General features: G+C 41.8%; 1 protein-coding gene across 1 annotated transcript in view; it reads right to left on the reverse strand.

Annotated features, from left to right (window-relative positions):
* The window catches only part of SARS1 (seryl-tRNA synthetase 1), a 29,626-nt gene extending 15,103 nt beyond the window's left edge, over positions 1-14,523 (reverse strand). The window contains exons 1-2 of the mRNA XM_003409544.3: positions 14,272-14,523; positions 2,372-2,442 (exon numbers count right to left, since the gene is read on the reverse strand). Coding sequence (XP_003409592.1) covers positions 2,372-2,442; positions 14,272-14,407 — 207 coding nt within the window. The 5' untranslated portion in view covers positions 14,408-14,523. The remainder of the gene's footprint in view (positions 1-2,371; positions 2,443-14,271) is intronic.
* Between the last annotated feature and the right edge of the window lie 7,375 nt (positions 14,524-21,898).

The raw sequence follows: 21,898 nt of genomic DNA on the forward strand, positions 1-21,898 counted from the left end.
GGACTACTAACCAAAAGGTTGGCAGTTCGAATCCACCCAGAGGCGCCTCAGAAAACAGGCCTGGAGATCTGCTTCCAAAAGTTCACAGCCTTGAAAACCCTATGAAGCACAGTTCTACTCTGTACACACGGGGTCGCCATGAGTTAGAATTAACTAGATGGCAACTAAAGAACAACAACAGTGGGGAAGATAATTTTAAGAGTCAAATTCTTAAATCAAAAAGATGTATGACCTCAGCAAAACTCATATAAAAATAATTTGAGATGATTTAGAGTCTGCTTTGTAACTATGAATAAAAATGATGTGTAGAAATTATGTTCAATGTCCTAAAGGTTTTTTTTTCCTACACATGCAATAGACAATTATGTTTTTATGACTTCATATCCCGCTGCACAAAACTGAGTCATGACGAAGGACTCAATCTTTTTCTAAGGGGTAAGCACTGAACTCCTTCAGGCTCCATTATACATTCTCATATGCCAAAGTGAGGAGTCAGGATTCTAACCACAACCCCACTCACACCCATCAGTGACTCAGAGCAAAATCATCTTACAAAGTTGGGAAAGTCTGAAAATACCAGAATCAGTCTCAATAAGAATAAGGATAGGCCAATATACTGAGTTTAAGAAAAAATGGCCTAAATCTCAAGGTTTTTATAATGATATTATAGGCAGGGTGGGCATATGGTAGCAAGGTGTCTATGAAGTTCCCTTGCTGGACAGTCCCCCTCTGCAACTCATTTATGTGGTATGACTCTAGGCAAGTCCCTTCATTTCCCTCAAGCTATTCTGAAACCTGATAAATGTACTACCTACACTCCAGGTTTGAAGTAAAGATCAAAACCAAAATGAGATACATATGAAAGGGTTTTGAACATTAAAAAAAAAAAAAAAACCCATGGCCGTCAAGTTGATAGTGAACTCACAGAACAAAGTAGAGCTGCCAGAGTTTTCAAGGAGCAGCTAGTGGATTCAATCTGCCGACCTTTTGGTTAGCTGCCGAGCTCTTAACCACTGTGCCACCAGGGCTCCTTGAATACTTTAAAGTGGTATAGAACACTCCCTGCAGGGTTAGCAGTAAAGTTGGTCTAAGAGTGTTACAGAAAACAAATGAAAACACTCACTCTCATCTTCTTGCTACAAAAAAACACCCACCGGCACTATCTATATAGATGCTGCAAAGAACACGTGGGCAGGGACCTCTGACATGCAAATGGTTAAGCATCCAGGGTCCGACTGGAAGAAAACTATATGATTACCAATTCCACAATAAGTCACAAGCTGAAAGTGTAACAAAATACAACCAGCAGGATGCAGACTATTAGAGCAGGAGGCAGAAGTGAAGTGTAAGGTGCTAGAATCTCAAGGTGATCCTGTGTGTTATGTTCTTTACTGGTTCAGGTTCCAAAAGTTGATTTTTTTTTTTTTGGTGTTATTTATTTTCAAGCTTTACAACTTAAATACGATACAGATTGCACAGTGCATTAAATATATTCTTCAAAAGTGATTAAGGCACTAAAAAGGTATTTTTGAAGAAAGGTGAAAATCACGAACTATTCTGGACACCAAGGCAGAAGCTAAGCTGACGTTTAACACCCTTCAGGCATCCGAAGGACTTCTGACGAAGCCAGGAACGCTCATCACCATCCATCGTCACACACCTGTGGAGTGACTACAGTGTTCTAGGCATTGTGTCCGGTTCTCCACATTTAAAAATTTAGCTCTCACTATAAAAAAAAAAAAAAAAATTCTACATGTGGAGCCCTGGTGGTGCAGTGGTTAAGAGCTCGATTACTAACCATAAAGGTCGGCAGTTCGAATTCACCAGCCGCTCCTTGGAAACCCTATGGGGCAGTTCTACTCTGTCCGATAGGGTCCCTACGAGTTGGAACTGACTCGACAACAATGGTTTTTTTTTTTTCTGGTTAGGTGAGTGTTAGTATTGACATTTTATAGATTAGAAGACTGAGCCTCAGAAGTTAACTTGCTTAAAGTCACAGAGGCAACAGGAGGACAAGGTGGGATCTAAACTCCATATCTGCTCTTTCTGGCACCATGTGTAGAGTGCAAGAAATAATTGGAAGTGATTACTAGCAGAACCTATATTCCTATAACAAGAACAGAACAGACAATAAATAACTAATGTGGGAATGATACTGAAGGGCAGAAGATGGACTTCCCAACCTCTGAAAATACCTCTTAGTTCTTGCTTTCATTCTCTTTAATAATTTTCTCTCTTTGGTAAGACATTCAGTATCTCATAGAATCAGACACTCAACTAGAAATTATGTGCCTGTTAGCTAAAAAAAAAAAAAAGACCAAGATCAAATACCTCTGCTCAAGCTCTCAAATGGCCGTTACCAAGTTCTTACCTTCATCTTTTCTCCAATTGTCTTGCTGCATAGGTTCTTCAGCTTGTTCAAGTTGTCTGCCCGAAATCTGCCTGCAAATAAAGAATCCAAGAATATACCAAGGAAATGCACACAGTCAAGATACTCCCATCTCTTAATTATGGCTCCTTAGTTCTTATCTCAGCTCAAGGCCAAACTGCAGGGAGATCTAAAGGATCTGCCTTATGAAGCTGTGAAATCTTATAGCTTGAGAGTCCCAAATTTAGTTGGTGTATATTGGTGGATACTTTAGGGTATCCACATTTGGGGACAAGGAAAAGGGTACCCTGCGGCTGAAATTAAAAAGTAACAAAACCTGGACAATAACACTGCAGATTGAGTATAACACATGCTAATAAAAGAAAACTGAGAAACCTAGCAAATACTGTAACTGTAACCTACACAATTATATTAAAACTCATTTAGAGAAACTACTTGGTGTGCACTGGAATCTAGAAAGAGGGCAGTCATGTTTCTATTCCCATGGGCTTGGTTGCTACCTCTCTACGCTAAAAATGGTTACGTAACAGTTATTTCCTTTCCTCTGACCCAATGCTCTGGCAGCCTTGAGAATAATTTAGTTTCATTTGGAAAGAGAGTACAGTGATCAGCCAACATCAGCATTCTGGCCCCAATTATCATACAGATATGTGGTTCATCAGTCCTTTATAACTCTGATTAGCAAAAATTGGACCTCTTGAATCTAGGCATTAGGGGCAATATGGTAAAAATCAAGCCTTCGACAGATGAAACTGATGTCTAGAAATGAGACAGCCCCTAGATAACAGCTACTCTCTAAGGCTGCACTTAGTCAGCCAATCAGTTCCCCTCTTTGATAGCTCTTTAGCTAAACTTCCACACGAAATGATAAACTACCTTCTCACTCACATATTCACATTGACAAGATTATGTAGATGGAGTACAGATTGGTGGCTGCCAGGTGTTAGATAGGGAAAGGGAAAGGCAATGGAAAATACTAAAGTAACTGTAACCTCACTAAATTAAAACTCACTTAGAGAAACTACTTGGTGTGCACTGGAATCTAGAAAGAAGGCACTCAAGTTTCTCTTCCCTTGAACTTGGTTGCTACATCTCTATGCTAAAACAGTTACATTTTTGTGACGATAAAAGCATAGCTAAGAGGGATCTTTGTGGGTGGAATAGTTCTGCTTCTTGTTTGTAGTGGTGGTTGCACAAATCTACATGTGATAAAACTGTGTGCGTGCACACACACACGAATGCATGTAAAATGGGTGAAATCTGAATAAGGTATGTGGACTGGAGTAATGTCTGTTTCTTGGTTTTGATACTGTACTGCAGTTGTGTAAGATGTTACCACTGGGGAAACTGGGTGTAGGACCTCTGTGTACTGTTTCTGCAACTTTCTGTGAATCTATAATTAAAAGTTAAAAAAAAAAAAACTACTGAGCCCTTCCTATCCGCAAGGTACTGTGCCATGTGTTGGGGATATGAAAGAAAATAAGAAAACAAAATAGACAGTTAAAAAACAATATTATAAAATTGCTGAATGTTTCAGTCACTGGATATAGTATACCCCTGCATTTATTTAGGTATTCATTATTTCTCTCAGCAATGTTTTGAAATTTTCAGTACATGGGTTTTGAACATCATCTATTAATTTTATTCAAGGTATCCAATGGTTTTTAGTTGTTACTTATACGTAAAATACCACTGATTCTGTATATTGACTTGTACCCAGTGATCTGGCCAAATTTATTTTTAATAGTTCAGATTCTACAAACACAATCAAGTTATCTGCTTATAGCAGCAGTTTCACTTCTTCCTTTCCAATCTCTTCCTCCTTTTTCTTGCCTTATGTTACAAATTAAATTGTGTACCCTAAAATGTACTTCTTGTGAAATACATTATGAATTGTGAAATACGTTATGAAAATGAAATCCATTATACAGTATGGGTAATGAAACCATACTGAAGTAGAGCGGGTCCTAATCCCTTCTGAGTGAAGTCTTATAAAAAAGGAAAACAGACATGAGGAGATACACACACACACACACACACACACGGAAACAGATGCCATGTGAAGATACATCTACAAGCAGCCAAAGGCTGTCAAGGACCACTGGAGGCTACAGAAGCTAAAAGAGACAACGATCTTCCCTTAGGGGTGACAGAGTCTAACCCTGTTAACATCCTGAGTTTGAAGTTCTCACCTCTAGAACTTTGAGGAAATGCATTTCTGTTCTTTAAAGCCATCCACGTGTGGTATTTTGCTATGGCAGCACTAGGTAATTAAGACAGAATTTATCATACAGTCTAGAACCTCCAGCACAATACTGAATAGAAGTGGTGACAGTGAACACCTTAGTCTTGTTCCTAGCCTCGGGGGAAACATTCAACATTTCATCATTAAGAATGACGGTAGCAACTTGACCTCATTGACTTATACAGAACACTCCATCCAACAGCTGCAAAGTATACTTTTTTTCTAGCGCACATGGAACATTCTCTAGCGTATTAGGTAATAAAACAAACCTTTGCAGAATCCTAAACATCGAAATATTACAAAGCATCTTCTCAGACCATAAGGCCATAAAAGTGGAAATCAATAACAGAAAAATTAGGGAAAAGAAATCAAATACTTGGAAACTGAACAATACGCTGCTAAAAAAAGACTGGGTTATAGAAGACATCAAGGAGGGAATAAAGAAATTCATAGAATGCAACGAGAATGAAAACACTTCCTATAAAAACCTCTGGGACACAGCAAAAGCAGTGCTCAGAGGTCAATTTATATTGATAAATGCACACATACAAAAAGAAGAAAGAGCCAAAATCAGAGAACTGTCCCTACAACTTGAACAAATAGAAAGTGAGCAACAAAAGAATCCATCAGGCACCAGAAGAAAACAAATAATAAAAATTAGAGCTGAACTAAATGAGAGAACAGAAAAACAACTGAAAGAATTAACAAAGCCAAAAGCTGGTTCTTTGAAAAAATTAACAAAATTGACAAACCATTGGCCAGACTGACTAAAGAAATACAGGAAAGGAAACATATAACCCGAATAAGAAACGAGAAGGGCCACATCACAACAGACCCAACTGAAATTAAAAGAATCATATCAGATTATTACGAAAAAATGTACTCTAACAAATTTGCAAGCCTAGAAGAAATGGATGAATTCCTAGAAAAACACTACCTACCTAAACTAACACAATCAGAAGTAGAACAACTAAATAGACTCATAACAAAAAAAGAGATTGAAACGGTAATCAAAAAACTCCCAACAAAAAAAAGCCCTGGCCTGGATGGCTTTACTGCAGAGTTCTACCAAACTTTCAGAGAAAAATTAACACCACTACTACTAAAGGTATTTCAAAGCATAGAAAATGATGGAATACTACCTAACTCATTCTAGGAAGCCACCATATCCCTGATACCAAAACCAGGTAAAGACATCACAAAAAAAAGAAAATTACAGACCTATATCCCTCATGAACATAGATGCAAAAATCCTCAACAAAATTCTAGCCAATAGAATTCAACAACATATCAAAAAAATAATCTACCACGACCAAGTGGGATTTATACCAGGTATACAAGGTTGGTTTAATATTAGAAAAACCATTAATGTAATCCACCATATAAATAAAAGACAAAAACCACATGATCTTATCAATTGATGCAGAAAAGGCATTTGACAAAGTCCAACACCCATTTATGATAAAAACTCTCAGCAAAATAGGAATTGAAGGAAAATTCCTCAACATAATAAAGGGCATCTATACAAAGCCAACAGCCAACATCACTCTAAATGGAGAGAGCCTGAAAGCATTTCCCTTGAGAACGGGAACCAGACGAGGATGCCCTTTATCACCACTCTTATTCAACATTGTGCTAGAGGTCCTAGCCAGAGCAATTAGGCTAGACAAAGAAATAAAGGGCATCCAGATTGGCAAGGAGGAAGTGAAATTATCTCTATTTGCAGATGACATGATCTTATACACAGAAAACCCTAAGAAATCCTCCAGAAAACTACTGAAACTAATAGAAGAGTTTGGCAGAGTCTCAGGTTATAAGATAAACATACAAAAATCACTGGGATTCCTTTACATCAACAAAAAGAATATCGAAGAGGAAATCACCAAATCAATACCATTCACAGTAGCCCCCAAGAAGATAAAATACTTAGGAATAACTCTTACCAAGATGTAAAAGACCTATACAAAGAAAACTACAAAGTACTACTGCAAGAAACTAAAAAGGACCTACTTAAGTGGAAAAACATACCTTGCTCATGGATAGGAAGACTTAACATAGTAAAAATGTCTATTCTACCAAAAGCCATCTATACATACAATGCACTTCCGATCCAAATTCCAATGACATTTTTTAATGTGATGGAGAAACAAATCACCAACTTCATATGGAAGGGAAAGAAGCCTCCGATAAGTAAAGCATTACTGAAAAAGAAGAACAACGTGGGAGGCCTCACTCTACCTGATTTCAGAACACATTATACAGCCACATTAGTCAAAACAGCCTGGTATTGGTACAACAACAGGCACATAGACCAATGGAACAGAATTGAGAACCCAGATATAAATCCATCCACATATGAGCAGCTGATATTTGACAAAGGCTCAGTGTCAGTTAATTGGGGAAAAGATAGTCTTTTTAACAAATGGTGCTGGCGTAACTGGATATCCATTTGCAAAAAAATGAAACAGGATCCATACCTCACACCAACCACAAAAACTAACACCAAGTGGATCAAAGACCTAAACATAAAGACTAAAACGATAAAGATCATGGAAGAAAAAATAGGGACAACCCTAGGAGCCCTAATACAAGGCATAAACAGAATACAAAATATTACCAAAAATGACGAAGAGAAACCAGATAACTGGGAGCTCCTAAAAATCAAACACCTATGCTCATCTAAAGACTTCACCAAAAGAGTAAAAAGACCACCTACAGACTGGGAAAGAATTTTCAGCTATGACATCTCTGACCAGTGCCTGATCTCTAAAATCTATATGATTCTGTTAAAACTCAACCACGAAAAGACAACCCAATCAAGAAGTGGGCAAAGGATATGAACACACACTTCACTAAAGAAGATATTCAGGCAGCTAACAGATACATGAGAAAATGCTCTCGATCATTAGCCATTAGAGAAATGCAAATTAAAACTACGATGAGATTCCATCTCACTCCAACAAGGCTGGCATTAATCCAAAAAACACAAAATAATAAATGTTGGAGAGGCTGCGGAGAGACTGGAACTCTTATACACTGCTGGTGGGAATGTAAAATGGTACAACCACTTTGGAAATCTACCTGGCGTTTTCTTAAAAAGTTAGAAATAGAACTACCATATAACCCAGAAATCCCACTCCTCGGAATATACCCTAGAGAAATAAGAGCCTTCACACGAACAGATATATGCACACCCATGTTTACTACAGCTCTGTTTACAATAGCAGAAAGCTGGAAGCAACCCAGGTGTCCATCAACGGATGAATGGTTAAATAAATTGTGGTATATTCACACAATGGAATACTACGCATTGATAAAGAACAGTGACGAATCTGTGAAACATTTCATAACATGGAGGAACCTGGAAGGCATTATGCCAAGTGAAATTAGAGGCAAAAGGACAAATATTATATAAGACCACTACTATAAGATCTTGAGAAATAGTATAAACTGAGAAGAACACATACTTTTGTGGTTACGGGGGGGGGGAGGGAGGGAGGGTGGGAGAGGGTTATTTACTGATTACTTAGTAGATAAGAACTACTTTAGGTGAAAGGAAGGACAACACTCAATACACGGAAGGTCAGCTCAACTGGACTGGACCAAAAGCAAAGAAGTTTCCGGGATAAACTGAATGCATCAAAGGTCAGCAGAGCAAGGGTGGGGGTTTGGGGACTATGGCTTAAGGGGACTTCTAAGTCAATTGGCAAAATAATTCTATTATGAAAACATTCTGCATCCCACTTTGAAATGTGGCGTCTGGGGTCTTAAATGCTAACAAGCGGCCATCTAAGATGCATCAATTGGTCTCCACCCACCTGGATCAAAGGAGAATGAAGAACACCAAGGTCACATGATAACTATGAGCCCAAGAGACAGAAAGGGCCACATGAACCAGAGACTTTCATCATCCTGAGACCAGAAGAACTAGATGGTGCCTGGCCACAACCGATGACTGCCCTGACAGGGAGCACAACAGAGAACCCCCAAGGAGCGGGAGACTAGTGGGATGTAGACCCCAAATTCTCAAAAAAAGACCAGACTTAATGGTCTGACTGAGACTAGAGGAATCCCAGCAGTCATGGTGCCCAAACCTTCTATTGGCCTGGGACAGGAACCATTCCTGAAGACAACTCATCAGACATGGAAGGGACTGGACAATGGGTTGGAGAGAGATGCTGATGAAGAGTGAGCTACTTGTATCAGGTGGACACTTGAGACTGTGTTGGCATCTCCTGTCTGGAGGGGAGACAGGAGGGTAGAGAGGGTTAGAAATTGGCAAAATTGTCACAAAAGGAGAGACTGGAAGGGCTGACTCAATAGGGGGAGAGTAAGTGGGAGAATGGAGTAAGGTGTATATAAGCTTATATGTGACAGACTGATTTGATTTGTAAACGTTCACCTAAAGCTCAATAAAAATTATTAAAAAAAAAAAAAGAATGATGGTAGCTACGGAGTTTTTGGTAAATACCATTGTCAGATTAAGAAAGTTCTCTTCTGCTCCTAGTTTGCTGTATTTTTATTATGAACAACTGAATCCTGATATTAAAAAATTAACTCCAATCTGTAACTCACACCATACACCAAAAGTAATGTGAAATCAATGATAGATCTTAATGTGAAAGGTGAGGTAATAAAACTTTCAGAAGTATAAATTGGACAATCTCTTCAGGATCTTGGGATACAAAAAGATTTCTTCAACAGAACATGAGAAGCACAAATTATAAAAGATCAATAAGTTAAATTTTATTAAATTAGAATTCATTAAAATTAAGAAGTTTTATTCATCAAAAGACTGAAAAGAGTAAAAAGGCAAGTTATAGACTGGGAGAAGACATGTATCTGTACATATACCTGACATTCATCTTATATCCAGAATACATAAACAACTCCTACAAATCAATAAGAAAATGAAAATCAAATAAAAATTTGGCAAAAGGTTTGAACAGCCAATTCTCAAAACAGGCTGTTGCAACGCCAGTTAGGATATGAAAAGTTGCTCACTATATTTAGTCATCAGAAAAATGCAAATTAAAACCACAAGGAGATACCACCAGAATGGCTAAAATTACAAAGACTGCCAATACCAACCATTGGCAAGGGTTTAGAGAAACCAGAACTCTTACACATTGCAGGTGGGGTATCAATTGATACAACCACTTTGGGAAACTATTTGGCAATATCTGCTAAATCTAAACGTGCCTACCCTATGTATGACCCAGCAATTCTACTCCTGGATTTATACTCAACAGAAATGAGTGTTCACTTTTGCAAAAGACACAGGTAAGAGTGTTAACAGTGGCATATTTATAATACCCTCAAACTGGTAACAACCCAAATGTCCATCAACAGAGGAACTGACTGGTATATTTACATAATGGAGTACTGTACAGCAATAAAAAAAACTAACAAATGCTACACATAACAATATGAATGAATCTTACAGACATAATTTTGAGAAAGAAGTCATATATAAAACTATACATTATATAAATCCATTTACATGAAAGGCAAAATCAGGCAAAAGTAAGTTATGGTGACAGAAGTCAGAATATGGTTATCTTTGGAGGGGGGACTGACTAGGAGGGGACCCTGCTGGGGTTCTACAAATGTCTTGGGTCTTGATCTGGGTAGTAGTTACATGGGTGTCTTTTTTAAAACTCATCAATCTGTACATTAAGATTTGTGCACTTTACTGTATCCATATTTGTAGTGCCATAGATCACTTTTGTGTGGCCTTTTTTAACCATGGTCTTGTAACTCTCATCCAAGAGATGGCGTGGGACTGTGTGAATGGGTAATTGTAACCCACCAAAGGGACCGGTCAGTTTTGCCATCCTGCTGGGCTTAAAATAAACCACCTAGAGGTGGGAAGAAGGCCCCACTACCACCAAGGAGGAACAGCCAGGAGCCAGCACATCCTTTGGACCTGGGATTCCCGTGCTGAGAAGCTCCTGGAAGCAGGAGGCCGAGATAGAGAGTGAGCTGTAACCCTGAAGATGGTGAGAAGCAGTGACAGCAGAGACCTGGTAGCAGGAGATGGCATGGTGGGCTTCCTGGCCCACGAAGCGAGCTGTGTGCCTTTGGGAAGAGGCCTAGGGTCAGGGAGAGGAGTGCCTGTGAGCATGGCTGGGAAGAGCGTGTCCTGATGGAAGAACTGTATCCTTGAGTGTTCCTGAGCCTGAGCTGTAACCTGTTACTTCCCCAATAAAACCCCAAAATCATGAGAATTGTCTGTATGGCCACTGCAATGAATTGTCGAACCCAGCAGAGAAGGAGAGAGTACCGTGGGAGGGCTGGGTGGTGTCAGAATTAGTAAAGATGGTGGAGAGAAGAGGCACGTCTGACCTCTGCCTCATAGGAATCAGCCTTGGGCTCCTGATCTTGATTCTCTTTCCCCCTTGTGAAGTTAGAGGTCAGATAGCGCCTCCACACCATTTTTACAATATCTCAACGAAAACAGAAAATTGTGGGACAGTGTATATAAAAACAGTACAAATGCCATATCGGCGATGTATGAAGTCATATACAGAGCTGCTGTTGTTGCTGGGTGTCGCTGAGTTGACGCCAACACACAGCAACCCCATGTTACAGAGTAGAACTGCCCCAAAAGGTTTTCTTGGCTGTAATCTTTACAGAAGCAGATCGCCAAGTCTTCCTCCCATGGAGTGGCTTGGTGGGTTCGAACCGCCAACCTAGTACTTAATTGTTGCACCACCAGGGCCCCTAACATATGGAGAGCACTGAACAAATGAGGTAGTGCCATGGGAACAGAGCTGGGTGGGAAAGAGGGTAGATGGAAGTAGGGCAGCACCCTGATAAGGAATATTCCAGGAAGAGGCAAGTCACTGCAGTGTGTGAAAGAGTGTAATAAGTAGCATAACAAGGCCAGAATAAAGACAGAAGGGCCTATGTGGAAGAGTGGTAGAAGATGAGGCTAGAAAGGCATGGGAGACTTTGTACATCATGTTAAAAATTTTGGATTTTTATGCTTGAAGGCTGCACGGTCTGACAGCCCCTAGCCACAAGCATTTGAAACAAGGCTAGTCTGAATTGAGAGGTGCTGCAAATGTAAAACACATATACACTGATTTTGAAGATTTGTACCAAAAAAATGTAAAATAGCTCAATAATTATTTTATGTTGATAATACATTGAAAATGCAGTTTTTGATATACTGGGTTAAATACTGGTGGTGTAGTGGTAAAGAGTTACAGCTGCTAACCAAAAGGTCGACTACTTCAATCTACCAGGTGCTCTTTGGAAACCCCATGGGGCAGTTCCACCCCGTCCTATAGGGTTGCTGTGAGTTGGAACTGACTCGAGGGCAATGGGTTTGGTTTTTTAGGTTAAATAAAATATATTACTAAAATTAATTTCATGTGTTTCTCTTTACTTTTTAAAAGCGGCTACGAGAAAATTTACAATTATAAGTGTGGCTTGCATTCTATTTCCACTGGATAGTGCTGGTTTAAGATATGAAAACCCCAGTACCCAGTGCCGTCGAGTTGATTCCGACTTCTAGCGACCCTATAGGACAGAGTAGAACTGCCCCACATAGTTTCCAAGGAGCAGGTTCCCTAAGATATGAGCACTACTCAAAGACTGAAGCCTGAAAGTGAAACTAGACTTGCATTCCAGAAAGATCACACTCCCTGGGATGTGGCCTCGCACTGAGTGAGACTAGGGTGAGACTGCAGGCAGTTAGAAAAGCTGGATTCCAACTGCAGAGATCAATAATGATGGTCTGGCTTAAGGCATGGGCAGTAGGGCTAACAGGAAACAACAATTTCGATTGATATTCCCTGGAGTAAAGAAGAGTTGTGGTAAACGCCAGTGTCGTGTTCTATCAGTCTCTTGTGTTCTACAAAGAGCCCGAGCGCACTTTGGAAGTCTACAGGCAGACAAATAGGTGCGTTGTAATGGAGGGCCTTGGGAAGCTCGCTGTGTCCTCAGTCAGAGTGCATGCTCTGAGCTCTTAATGTGGCCCCGAGTTACAAGTCCTTGTTTGCAGCCATTGGTAGACGAACCCCATCCTCTGATCTGAGGTTCAGATGAGAAAGAACCTCGATACAAGATCTCCCAATGTTCCAGCTGGGCAGCCAGTAACTTGGAAAAATCATGAACTCTCTTTGGAAGCAAAGAAAATAGTAGTAAGGACTATCAAATACAAAAGAATAAAATTAACAGATGCATTGAAAATAAACCACATAAACTGTGCTTTTCACGAAGAAGTGCAAAGTGCCCTGAACACAGGAGATATCCGTGCATTCAACAAACCTTTATCAAGCCCTTACCAATGACCAGGTACTGTGCTAAGTACTGGGGATATACAGATTAATAAAACACAATCCTTGTCCCCAAAGAACTCCTCCTCCTCACCACATATCCACTTGTTAAAGGCTTAAGAATTAGCTAATACATTCAAAGTCATTCAGCAGCTGGATTGATTAAATAATAATTTGATATTCCTGACTTCTAATTCAACACAATAGTGCCTAGTCTAGTTTTTTCCTAGATATAAAATGGAGCAAAATTTAATTTCATTGCAATTCAAAACTTCAGATTCATATGTGGGTTCTTACAATTAAACAAACTACCACATTAGAGTGACTGAGACACAGAGAATCAGTTGACAACTGAGTTAAACAAATAGTTTCTTGGCGCCCACCACCCTTATAAATTTAGAAAAATCGATTTTCCTAATATAAATCCATCGTACTCTTAGACAGCAACTGCCTTTGCAGCATGGTGTCATAAACTTGGTTTTCTGCTGGTTGCAGACCTATTGCATCAGACAGAATGAATCAGCCTTGACAGCATCTAGCCAACCAGTAACCACTTCTGCTAATGCTTTATGGTTTTATTGAGCTTCATGTTAAGATGCCCTGACCGGTTCCAGGTTCTAGCCCAATGTCTTTTGCAGAGAACTTCTGCAAATCACAAATAAACAGCCTCAATTACAAACTTTTGCTTGCCTCATTATACCCTCCCCCCCCCCCCAACACACATCCTCTGTCTGCTCTACCACAGAAAAGGCTTCTCTTGATTCTTAAATGCATGCCCACAGGTCAGGGGGATGGCCTTCCCAAAATCTCGGGAGCAACGTTTTTAACCACGAACGGCCTCCAAAGTCCCCAGATGCTTCCAATTTGAGTGAGGTGAACCTATTGTGTTGTAGATGTGATCCAGTCTCAGGCTGAAGCCTCTGACCCTATCAAAATAAAGGGAGAAGACTCTGCCCTTGCTGAAGATGAGAAAAATACCAGAGGTGTCCAAAGATGAACGTTAAAACAAAAACAAAAACACCCCAAACCTCCCGCCCTGGATTTTTTTTAGCTACACATCTGGCAGGACAGCTTGACAGCTTTTGATGAACATGCTCCTGTTCCTTCCCAGACCCAAAAGCAGAGACCCGCACTGAGCACGCGCCGAAGGGACCGCCACTGCCCGGCGGAAGGATAAAAATGGGCAGGTCCTCGCTCGTGTTTGGGAGTAAATGGAGAGCCTCGGAACCACCGCAACTTCGCAGAAGGTCTGACGAGGGGTGGAAGCTGTGGCCTCAGGGGCAGTAACGAGATGAGAGATGAAACTGGGCTTAGAATCAGAGGGGTACCCCATGCGTCCCAGTACTTACATCGTCGCCACTCGCTGTCCGCCTTCACCAGCTGGTCCACTAGTCTCGGGTCCTTGAAGCGCTTTTCCTGCGTCTCTCGGATAAGAGCTGGGTCTCCTCCTTTATCCACCCGAAACAAATCCAGATCCAGCACCATCTTTCCTTCTCCCGGACCAACGCTAAGGAAAGCGACGACCGTGCGGCACTAGTCAGCCAGTGACCTCCGCACTGCGCCGGCTCGCAGCCCCGTCACTCACTGCGGAGGCACAGCTGGAGCGCGGGGCCGCGGGAAGAAGGCGGAAGTGGGCGGGCGTGGCTCCTCTGGCCCGCGGTGTCTGTTTTTAACTGGGTTGCTGGGTGGTGCTGTTTTTGACTCGGTTGTTGGGTGGTGCTGTGTCCGCAGCTCAGTTTCTCTCTGTAGGATCCTGGTGTCCTCCACGAAAGTGTGAATGCCTCAGTTTCCTCTTGCTGAAGGGCATGTTACAGACTAGGCAGAGGCCTGCCAAGCTGATTCCTGCCTTGGAAGCTGGCCAGGCTCCAATAGATTCCACTTTTCGTCTTACAAGGTTGAGTCTTAAGACAGGGTACCCTCCCTGAACCTGTGCTCTCTTCCCCATCTTCAGACAAGAGCGTGGCAACATATTTTAGACGCAGGTTACTTCACCCCAAGCTGTTGCTGTCCTGCCTCAGCATTAGAACACCTTTCCTAATCTGATTAATGGGTTAAGTCAGGTTGTCCCTTTACCAACCCTAAGATCACAGGGTTAGAAAACTGCAGATGAAATCTTTTCGGGAGAGGCATGAGGGGGATCTTCCAAGGGGAAACTATCTGGCAGATTTGAAGGCAGTACAAGGTATTGAGGTCATATCTTGGCTCTATTTGAAAACCCCTTGTCTTAGTTTCTCAGTACTGCTGTAACAGAAATACTAAGTGGGTAACTTTAAAGAGCAAAAATTAAATTTCTCACAGTTTAGGAGACTAGATAGAAGTCCGAATTCAGGGCACCAGCTCTAGGGGAAGGCTCTTCCTGACTGTTGGCTTAGGGGAAAAATCCTTGTCTCTTCCAGCTTCTGTAGCCCCAGTGTTTTGTGGTTCCTTGGTGATCTGCGATCTTAACGTGGCATCTATCTTCCCAATCTGTGCTTGCTTGTCTCTGTGTCTTTGTTATTCTTTATATTGATCAGAAGTGATTAGGTTTAGGATACACCCTGCACTGATAGTCTCATTAACATAACGAAGAAAACCCTGTTTCCAAATAGGATTACATCCACAGGTATAGGGGTCAAGACACCAACACATATTTTGGGGGGGGGGGTACAATGCAGTTCATAACACCCCTTGAACAAGGATTTCATTATACTTTGATATTATCATATTCAAACTTTTGCAATAAAATATTCTGGTTGCTGACTGAAGCCAAAGTTATCAAAAAATCTCCCCGGTACCACCAGATTATCCAGGGTATCTGGAAATAGCTGTAGTGTTCCCCCCTCTTCCCTCTACCTTGCAGAGTGAGGCTTTAGAGCCTCATTCCCAATGCCCTTGCAAAGCTACGTGTACTAAGACCTTTTTGGTCTTGTGCCACCTGCAGGGGCTCCTGTGATGAGGCTGTGGCATAACTATCCCTACTCCCCAGCCAGCCTCTGCCAAGCCATCTCTGAGACATAGTACAGGGCTAATCACAATGGTGGAGTTGACAAGCAGAGATCACAGGGAGGCCTAGGAAAGGGGGTCGTCTGGGCTTGTCCCCTAGGTTCAGCTTGTCTAAGGTTTAAGATTTAAAACCAGTGGAAGGGAAAGGTAGAAAGCTGCAGTCTCTGAGGAAAACATGTAAGAAGACTTCTCAAAGCTTTGCATTCCCTGAAATCTCTGGGCGCAAGGCCTGTCATAGGGGCTGCCTACTTCCATGTCAGTGAAAACTTAAAAAAAAAACAGTTTCTGTGGAGTCAATTCTGACTCGCAACCTGTGTGTGTCAGAGTACAACTTTGTTGTTCCATATGGTTTTCAAGACTGTGACCTTTCAGAAGCAGATTGCCAGGCCTTTCTTCCAAAGCAACTGTGGGTAGGTTCGAACTGCCAACCTTTCAAAGGTTGACCACTTGTACCATTCAAGGACTCCAGTGAAGGTACTACCAAAGCATTAAAGCATTTTATGCCTAGTCTGCACTAAATTTCACAATAGTGATAGGTGTTCTTGAAGCTGTACTCCTGAGGCCTGAGGTAGGAGGTTATCATTATGATTGGAAGGATGACCTCAAAATTCTGGCCTCTCCAAATTTCCTTAGGAATTTTCACCATTAGTCTTATTGTTAGATTACAGACATCTCCCTTTAAAATTCTCATGTAACAATAGCACACATCTACCTAACCTCATTTACCAGCTTAGAATCTCAGGAATTTCCGAGCTGGAAGGGAATCTTAGCTAGCCTCTTAATCCCTAGTCTTTTCACCATGTCCCTGTTTTGAAATATTTTTATCAAAACAAATACGACATTTTAAGAAAAGAATTCATTTTCCTTTTTTGTTAATCAGATATGTATGACTGCCAACTAGAAGTTCTGATCAACAGGAAGTAACCAGCATTACCCAATAATTCCTGCCAGAATCTAACAGAAAAACAAACCACATAATGCTTTTGTTATAAAGTGGTGGTGTGAAGCCATACCGCCTTTGCATATGTGACTTCTATTAGCCTTAATACCGAGAACAGCTCTTAGGTGCTGCCTCTGAGGACACAAAGAGTTCAGTAACCCCCGGGACTGGGAAACAGTGAGCTAGACCATCTCATTTATTTTCTGTATAAGGAAACTGAGGCCCAGGAAAGTTAAGCAATGGAGCCAAAACAAGAACACAGGTAAGTGCCTTAGATAAGCCAGTGTTCCAGCTTGTCCCTTTGTTAGCCATTCTTTAGCAGAAAACAGGGCCTGGAGGAACTGGGCTAAAACATATCTTTATCAGCAGAGATCACTGAGTGCCTTCCACGTGGTATGCACTTACTACATTCTCCTTGGGTAAATGAGTGCCGGAGTAGGCTGAGAAGTTAAAGCCTGTTGGTTCAGGGAGCAGAATCCTGGGAGAGATATTGCCTTGGGGATCCTGGGCAGCTAGTGGGTAGTGGCCACCTGCAGGAAGGAAGCAGGAAAAGAGGGCAGGGCACCCAAACCATAGCTGTCTTCCCTCTATTCACACTGGCTTCCCTTTAGCACCTCCTTGTGTTCCTCTGTCTGACTTAGATTTGGAGTAGAATTTCTCAGTGTTTGACAGGCAAGCCTGTTCCTGTCATTCTTCTGCTAGGAGCTTCCTGTGGCTACCTGTTGCCCGCAGGACAATGCCCAAACAGTATTTGCAAAGTACTAACAAAGTCATAAGCTGCCCCCTGCCAACCTTGCTAGCATGTTGCCTCTTTATCTCTTGGCATTTCCCCCCTCATACTCCAAGTTCCAGCCATACTGAGCTACATGTGGCTCCCCTGCCATGCCTCTGAGCCTTTATACAGCTCCTTCTACCTGGAACTCCCCTTCCCTCCTCTGTTCCTCCAAACTGGCCAATTCCCACTTCCTCCAGGAAGCCTTCTCTGACAGCTTCTTCACCCCTCCCCCCAGATTACATCCAAATCACACAGTAGCATTTATCATACTTGCTTCAGGAGGAATTGACAACCCAACATCCAGTCCTTGGTTGCCCACTCCCTTCTATCAGAGAGACACGGTAACAAAGGAAGTTGTTGCTGTTGTCATTGTGCAACCAAGGAGGAGCCATTTACAAACAGAAAGGGTCGTGGGAAGCTGCCAAGACACAGGCGGGACTTCAATCCAGCTGTCGATTCACCCATCTCACTGTGTCATACAAGAGATTGCATTTTTTAGTGCTTATGTTAACTTAAGCACTAAAGTAAAATATTACAAATTCTCCCTGAATAGCTCTTAAATTGTCCGTGAAGTTTTGTGTTTGCATCCCAGTGTCAGTTTCGCTATCTCTTTGACAGTCACTATTGCCCTGTAGGAAACCCTGGTGGCTTAGTGCTATAGCTGCTAACCAAGAGGTCAGCAGTTCAAATCTGCCAGGCGCTCCTTGTAAACTCTATGGGGCAGTTCTACTCTGTCCTATAAGGTCGCTATGAGTCAGAATCGACTCGATGGCAGTGGGTTTGGTTTTTGGTTTGTATTGCTCTGTAGTTCTTACTAAATGTCTCCTTTAAGGTTTAGACCAAGTCATTAGTGTGTTCTTGCCTGGTCACCTGACAGTGTGTTTCACCTCTTTGTCAGTGATTGGGAATCCCTTAATACCATTCACACATTTTCCCCCAACGGTTCCAAGCTTGGTCATCTGTTCCTTGTCTGTTGCATTTGGGATACTGCAGAGGACATGGTTGAATTCTTGTAAATTAGCTGTGGTACGCCCATGTAATTGCTTTTTTCACTATTGTATCTCAAGTAGGTGAGCCAGAGAAGGTTTCACAGTGGGGTGACTTTGAAGGCTGGGTGGAGGTTTGCCTGGTGGAAAGAGATGGACAGAGGCAGAGGGAAGAGCACTGGTCAAGGCAGGGAGGCATGCAAAGCTTATGACTGAGGTGGAACAGGCAGAAGTTCAGTGTGGTGGGGGTGTAAGCAATATGGGGAGGAAGTGGGTAGAGTGGGCTTAGTCCAGGGACTGGCACATAGAAATGCTAATTAATGCTAGTTTCATTTTCTCTTTTTCTTCTAAGACTTTGGACTTTATCCTATAACCAGGAACAGTATTCAAAATATTTAACCACTAGTACAATCCAGGTACCTCCAGATAAAACAGAGGTGAATCATAAACTACCCAGCGTGGAGTACTGATGGGCACCTACTGGTGGGCAGTTCTGCCTGACAGCAATAAGGACCCAGGAGGGGTTTTTGTACATTTGAGTGCCTTCAGGTATGTGCTAGAAAAGGGATGGAAAAGTCTGTGAGGTCTCCAACTAATCCAGCTTGAGGGAATTCTTTCTGAGAGATCAAGTACCCTCAACTAGAGTGAAGGAAAGTACTGAAGCAGGAAAATCTGGCTACCAGGGGAAATGGTAGGTCCTTGATGCCACCTAGGATCCACACCCAGTCTACAATAATCCACCTCCCACCCAAACAAGCTGGTTTTACTTGCATTTGTAGAAATGTTATGTGGCTGGCCTCAGTGCCGGCCACGAGAAAACTGAACTGGTAAAGAAGGGAACTAACATGCTAGGGGAAACCCTGGTGGCCTAGTGGTTAAGAGCTATCTATGGCTGCTAACCAAGAGGTCGGCAGTTCAAACCCATCAGGTGCTCCTTGTAAACTCTATAGGGCAGTTCTACTCTGTCCTGTAGGGTCGCTTTGAATCGAGATTGACTTGATGGCAATGGGTTTGTTTGTTTTACATGCTAGGTATTTTACCTGTTGTTCTCTCTTTTGATCCTTACCTAATCTTGGGAAGTAAGATATCATTAAACCAGTTGCTGTCGAGTCGACTCTGACTCATGACAACCCCATATGTGTCAAAGTTGAACTGTGTTCCATAGGGTTTTTAATGGCTAATCTTTTTGAAGTAGATCGCCAGACCTTTCTTTCAAGATGCCTCTGGGTGGGCTTGAAACTCCAACCTTTTGGTTATCAGCCTAGTGGGTTAACCGTTCGCACCACCCACAGACTCCAAAGTATTATTAGATTCATTTTGTTATTGTGGAAGCTGAGGCTTTGGTTGTTGGCTAATTCCTCAGCAGGTGGTGAGAGCCTGCTGTCTTGCTTCTAAGTCTGTGCTCTTTTCTCTTTGTCACTCTGAGATTCAGAATCCTTCTCCTCTTCAGTTTAAGCTTGAAGGACACTTACCCATTTCCCACTCATGCTCGGCTGCTAACCAAAATGCCAGCGGTTCGAACCTACCAGCCGCTCCACAGGAGAAAGATATGGCACTCTGCTTCTGGAAAGATTTACAGCCTTGGAATCCCTAGGGGGCAGTTCCACTCTGTCCTATTGGGTTGCTATGAGTCAGAATCGACTGGATGGCAGTGGGTTTTGGTTTTTTGGCATCCAGCCACCCAACCCACGGTCAAGAAAAAACAACTTGAAAGGTATATTTTTATTTCAACAAAAAATGTGGCATTCAATACCCATCCCCTAACAAACTACAAACTCTTGAAATACAGAGTAAAAAGGAAATCCACTCAGTCTTGATAAGACAAAAATTTGGTTTCACAAAGCTGAAAAATCCATTACAAAGTCTCTGTTGTATAAATATAGTCAGTTTTATCTTTAATGTAATCAGACAAAAAAAAAAAAAGTTTTGTTGGCATAAGAAAGCCCCTGGTCCTTGAATACACCACGTCCTCATTTGTACCCTGGCCAAATACACATGATTCCTATGTGATGACAGTTACTTGTTCTAAGACTCTAGGTAACCAGATGGGATTTAAAATTTTGATTTCCCCAGCCCACACTCCCTCCTCCAATAGCTTGTGCAAACCACTATAGCCCTGGTTTAAGGGATAGAGGCTTTCTTTTCCCATAAAAAATCCAACATGCTTATTCTAAAATTGATCATGGTGATGGATGCACAACTGTGAATACATTAAAGTGATTGAATTGTACATTTTAATTAGATGAATTGTATGGAATGTGAAGTATATCTCAATAAAGCTGTTATAAAAAAATCTAACATGTCTAAGTTGCTAGGGGAACATGTGACCCTAACAATATAACTCAGGAGCTCCTGGCAGGTCACAGGGAAGACCCATAGAAGTTGGAACACTAAAGACATCCTTAAAGTACTGTGACTAGGTCAGTGGAGTCTGAGGCTGCTCTGGGGACACTCAGTTTCAAAAATCAGAATAAAGGAGTCAAAAGGGGATGTACTTTTTCCTTACTGCTTCCAGAATAATCTGAGGCCCTTTTGTGCCCTTGGTCACAAAAGAAAGTTATTCAGTAAAAAGCAGATGCCCAGGGTATTGCTGACACTACAGGAGACTTTAGGTTGGAGCTCAGGAGCTAGGCATCTGTACCCATTGGGAGAAATTCCAACATGGCCACAAGATCTGAGACCCTAACTCCCACAAAAGGAGGATGGATCTGGGTACCCAAGGAAAAGTTTCTGGATTTCTTGAACCAAAGGGACTGCCTGTCATCAGCAGTGATGTTAATGACCAGACATCATGGTAGGGCTCCAGTTCTCATTGACTCTTTTATAAGATCATTGCCAGGGCAACAGAGGCTAATGACATGAACAAGCCATTCTGTGGAAGACAAACCACTTAGAAATGACAGCTCCATCCTCTGTACCTATTACCTGGCTACCGAATGGCCACTGGAGAAAGGATACAGGCACAAATCATGGGCAACTGGGCACCTGACTAAGGAATGGTCTTTCTAGACTGATAGTGGAAGATAAAGAATTGCCAGTAGTAGAAGGAAAAAGGTTATTTAAACTCTTGCTCTGGCTTTGCCATTCTAGTTATTTAAATTCACTGATGATCCTTGGTGTCACACAGAGAACACCCACTCTACTCACCTTTCAAAAGGGGTGCTGCCAGGAGTTGGGACCGGAAGTCTTTAAATTTGTTTTTGTTTTTTTTTTTTCCACACACACAGGAAATGAGAATGGGAAAAGGGAAGGATAGGGCTTCAAAGTGAGAAGCATCCCAGTTTGGCGAACAC

Source organism: Loxodonta africana, chromosome 3 (assembly GCF_030014295.1).
Source record: "Loxodonta africana isolate mLoxAfr1 chromosome 3, mLoxAfr1.hap2, whole genome shotgun sequence".
In the NCBI taxonomy this organism is placed as follows: Eukaryota; Metazoa; Chordata; class Mammalia; order Proboscidea; family Elephantidae; genus Loxodonta; species Loxodonta africana.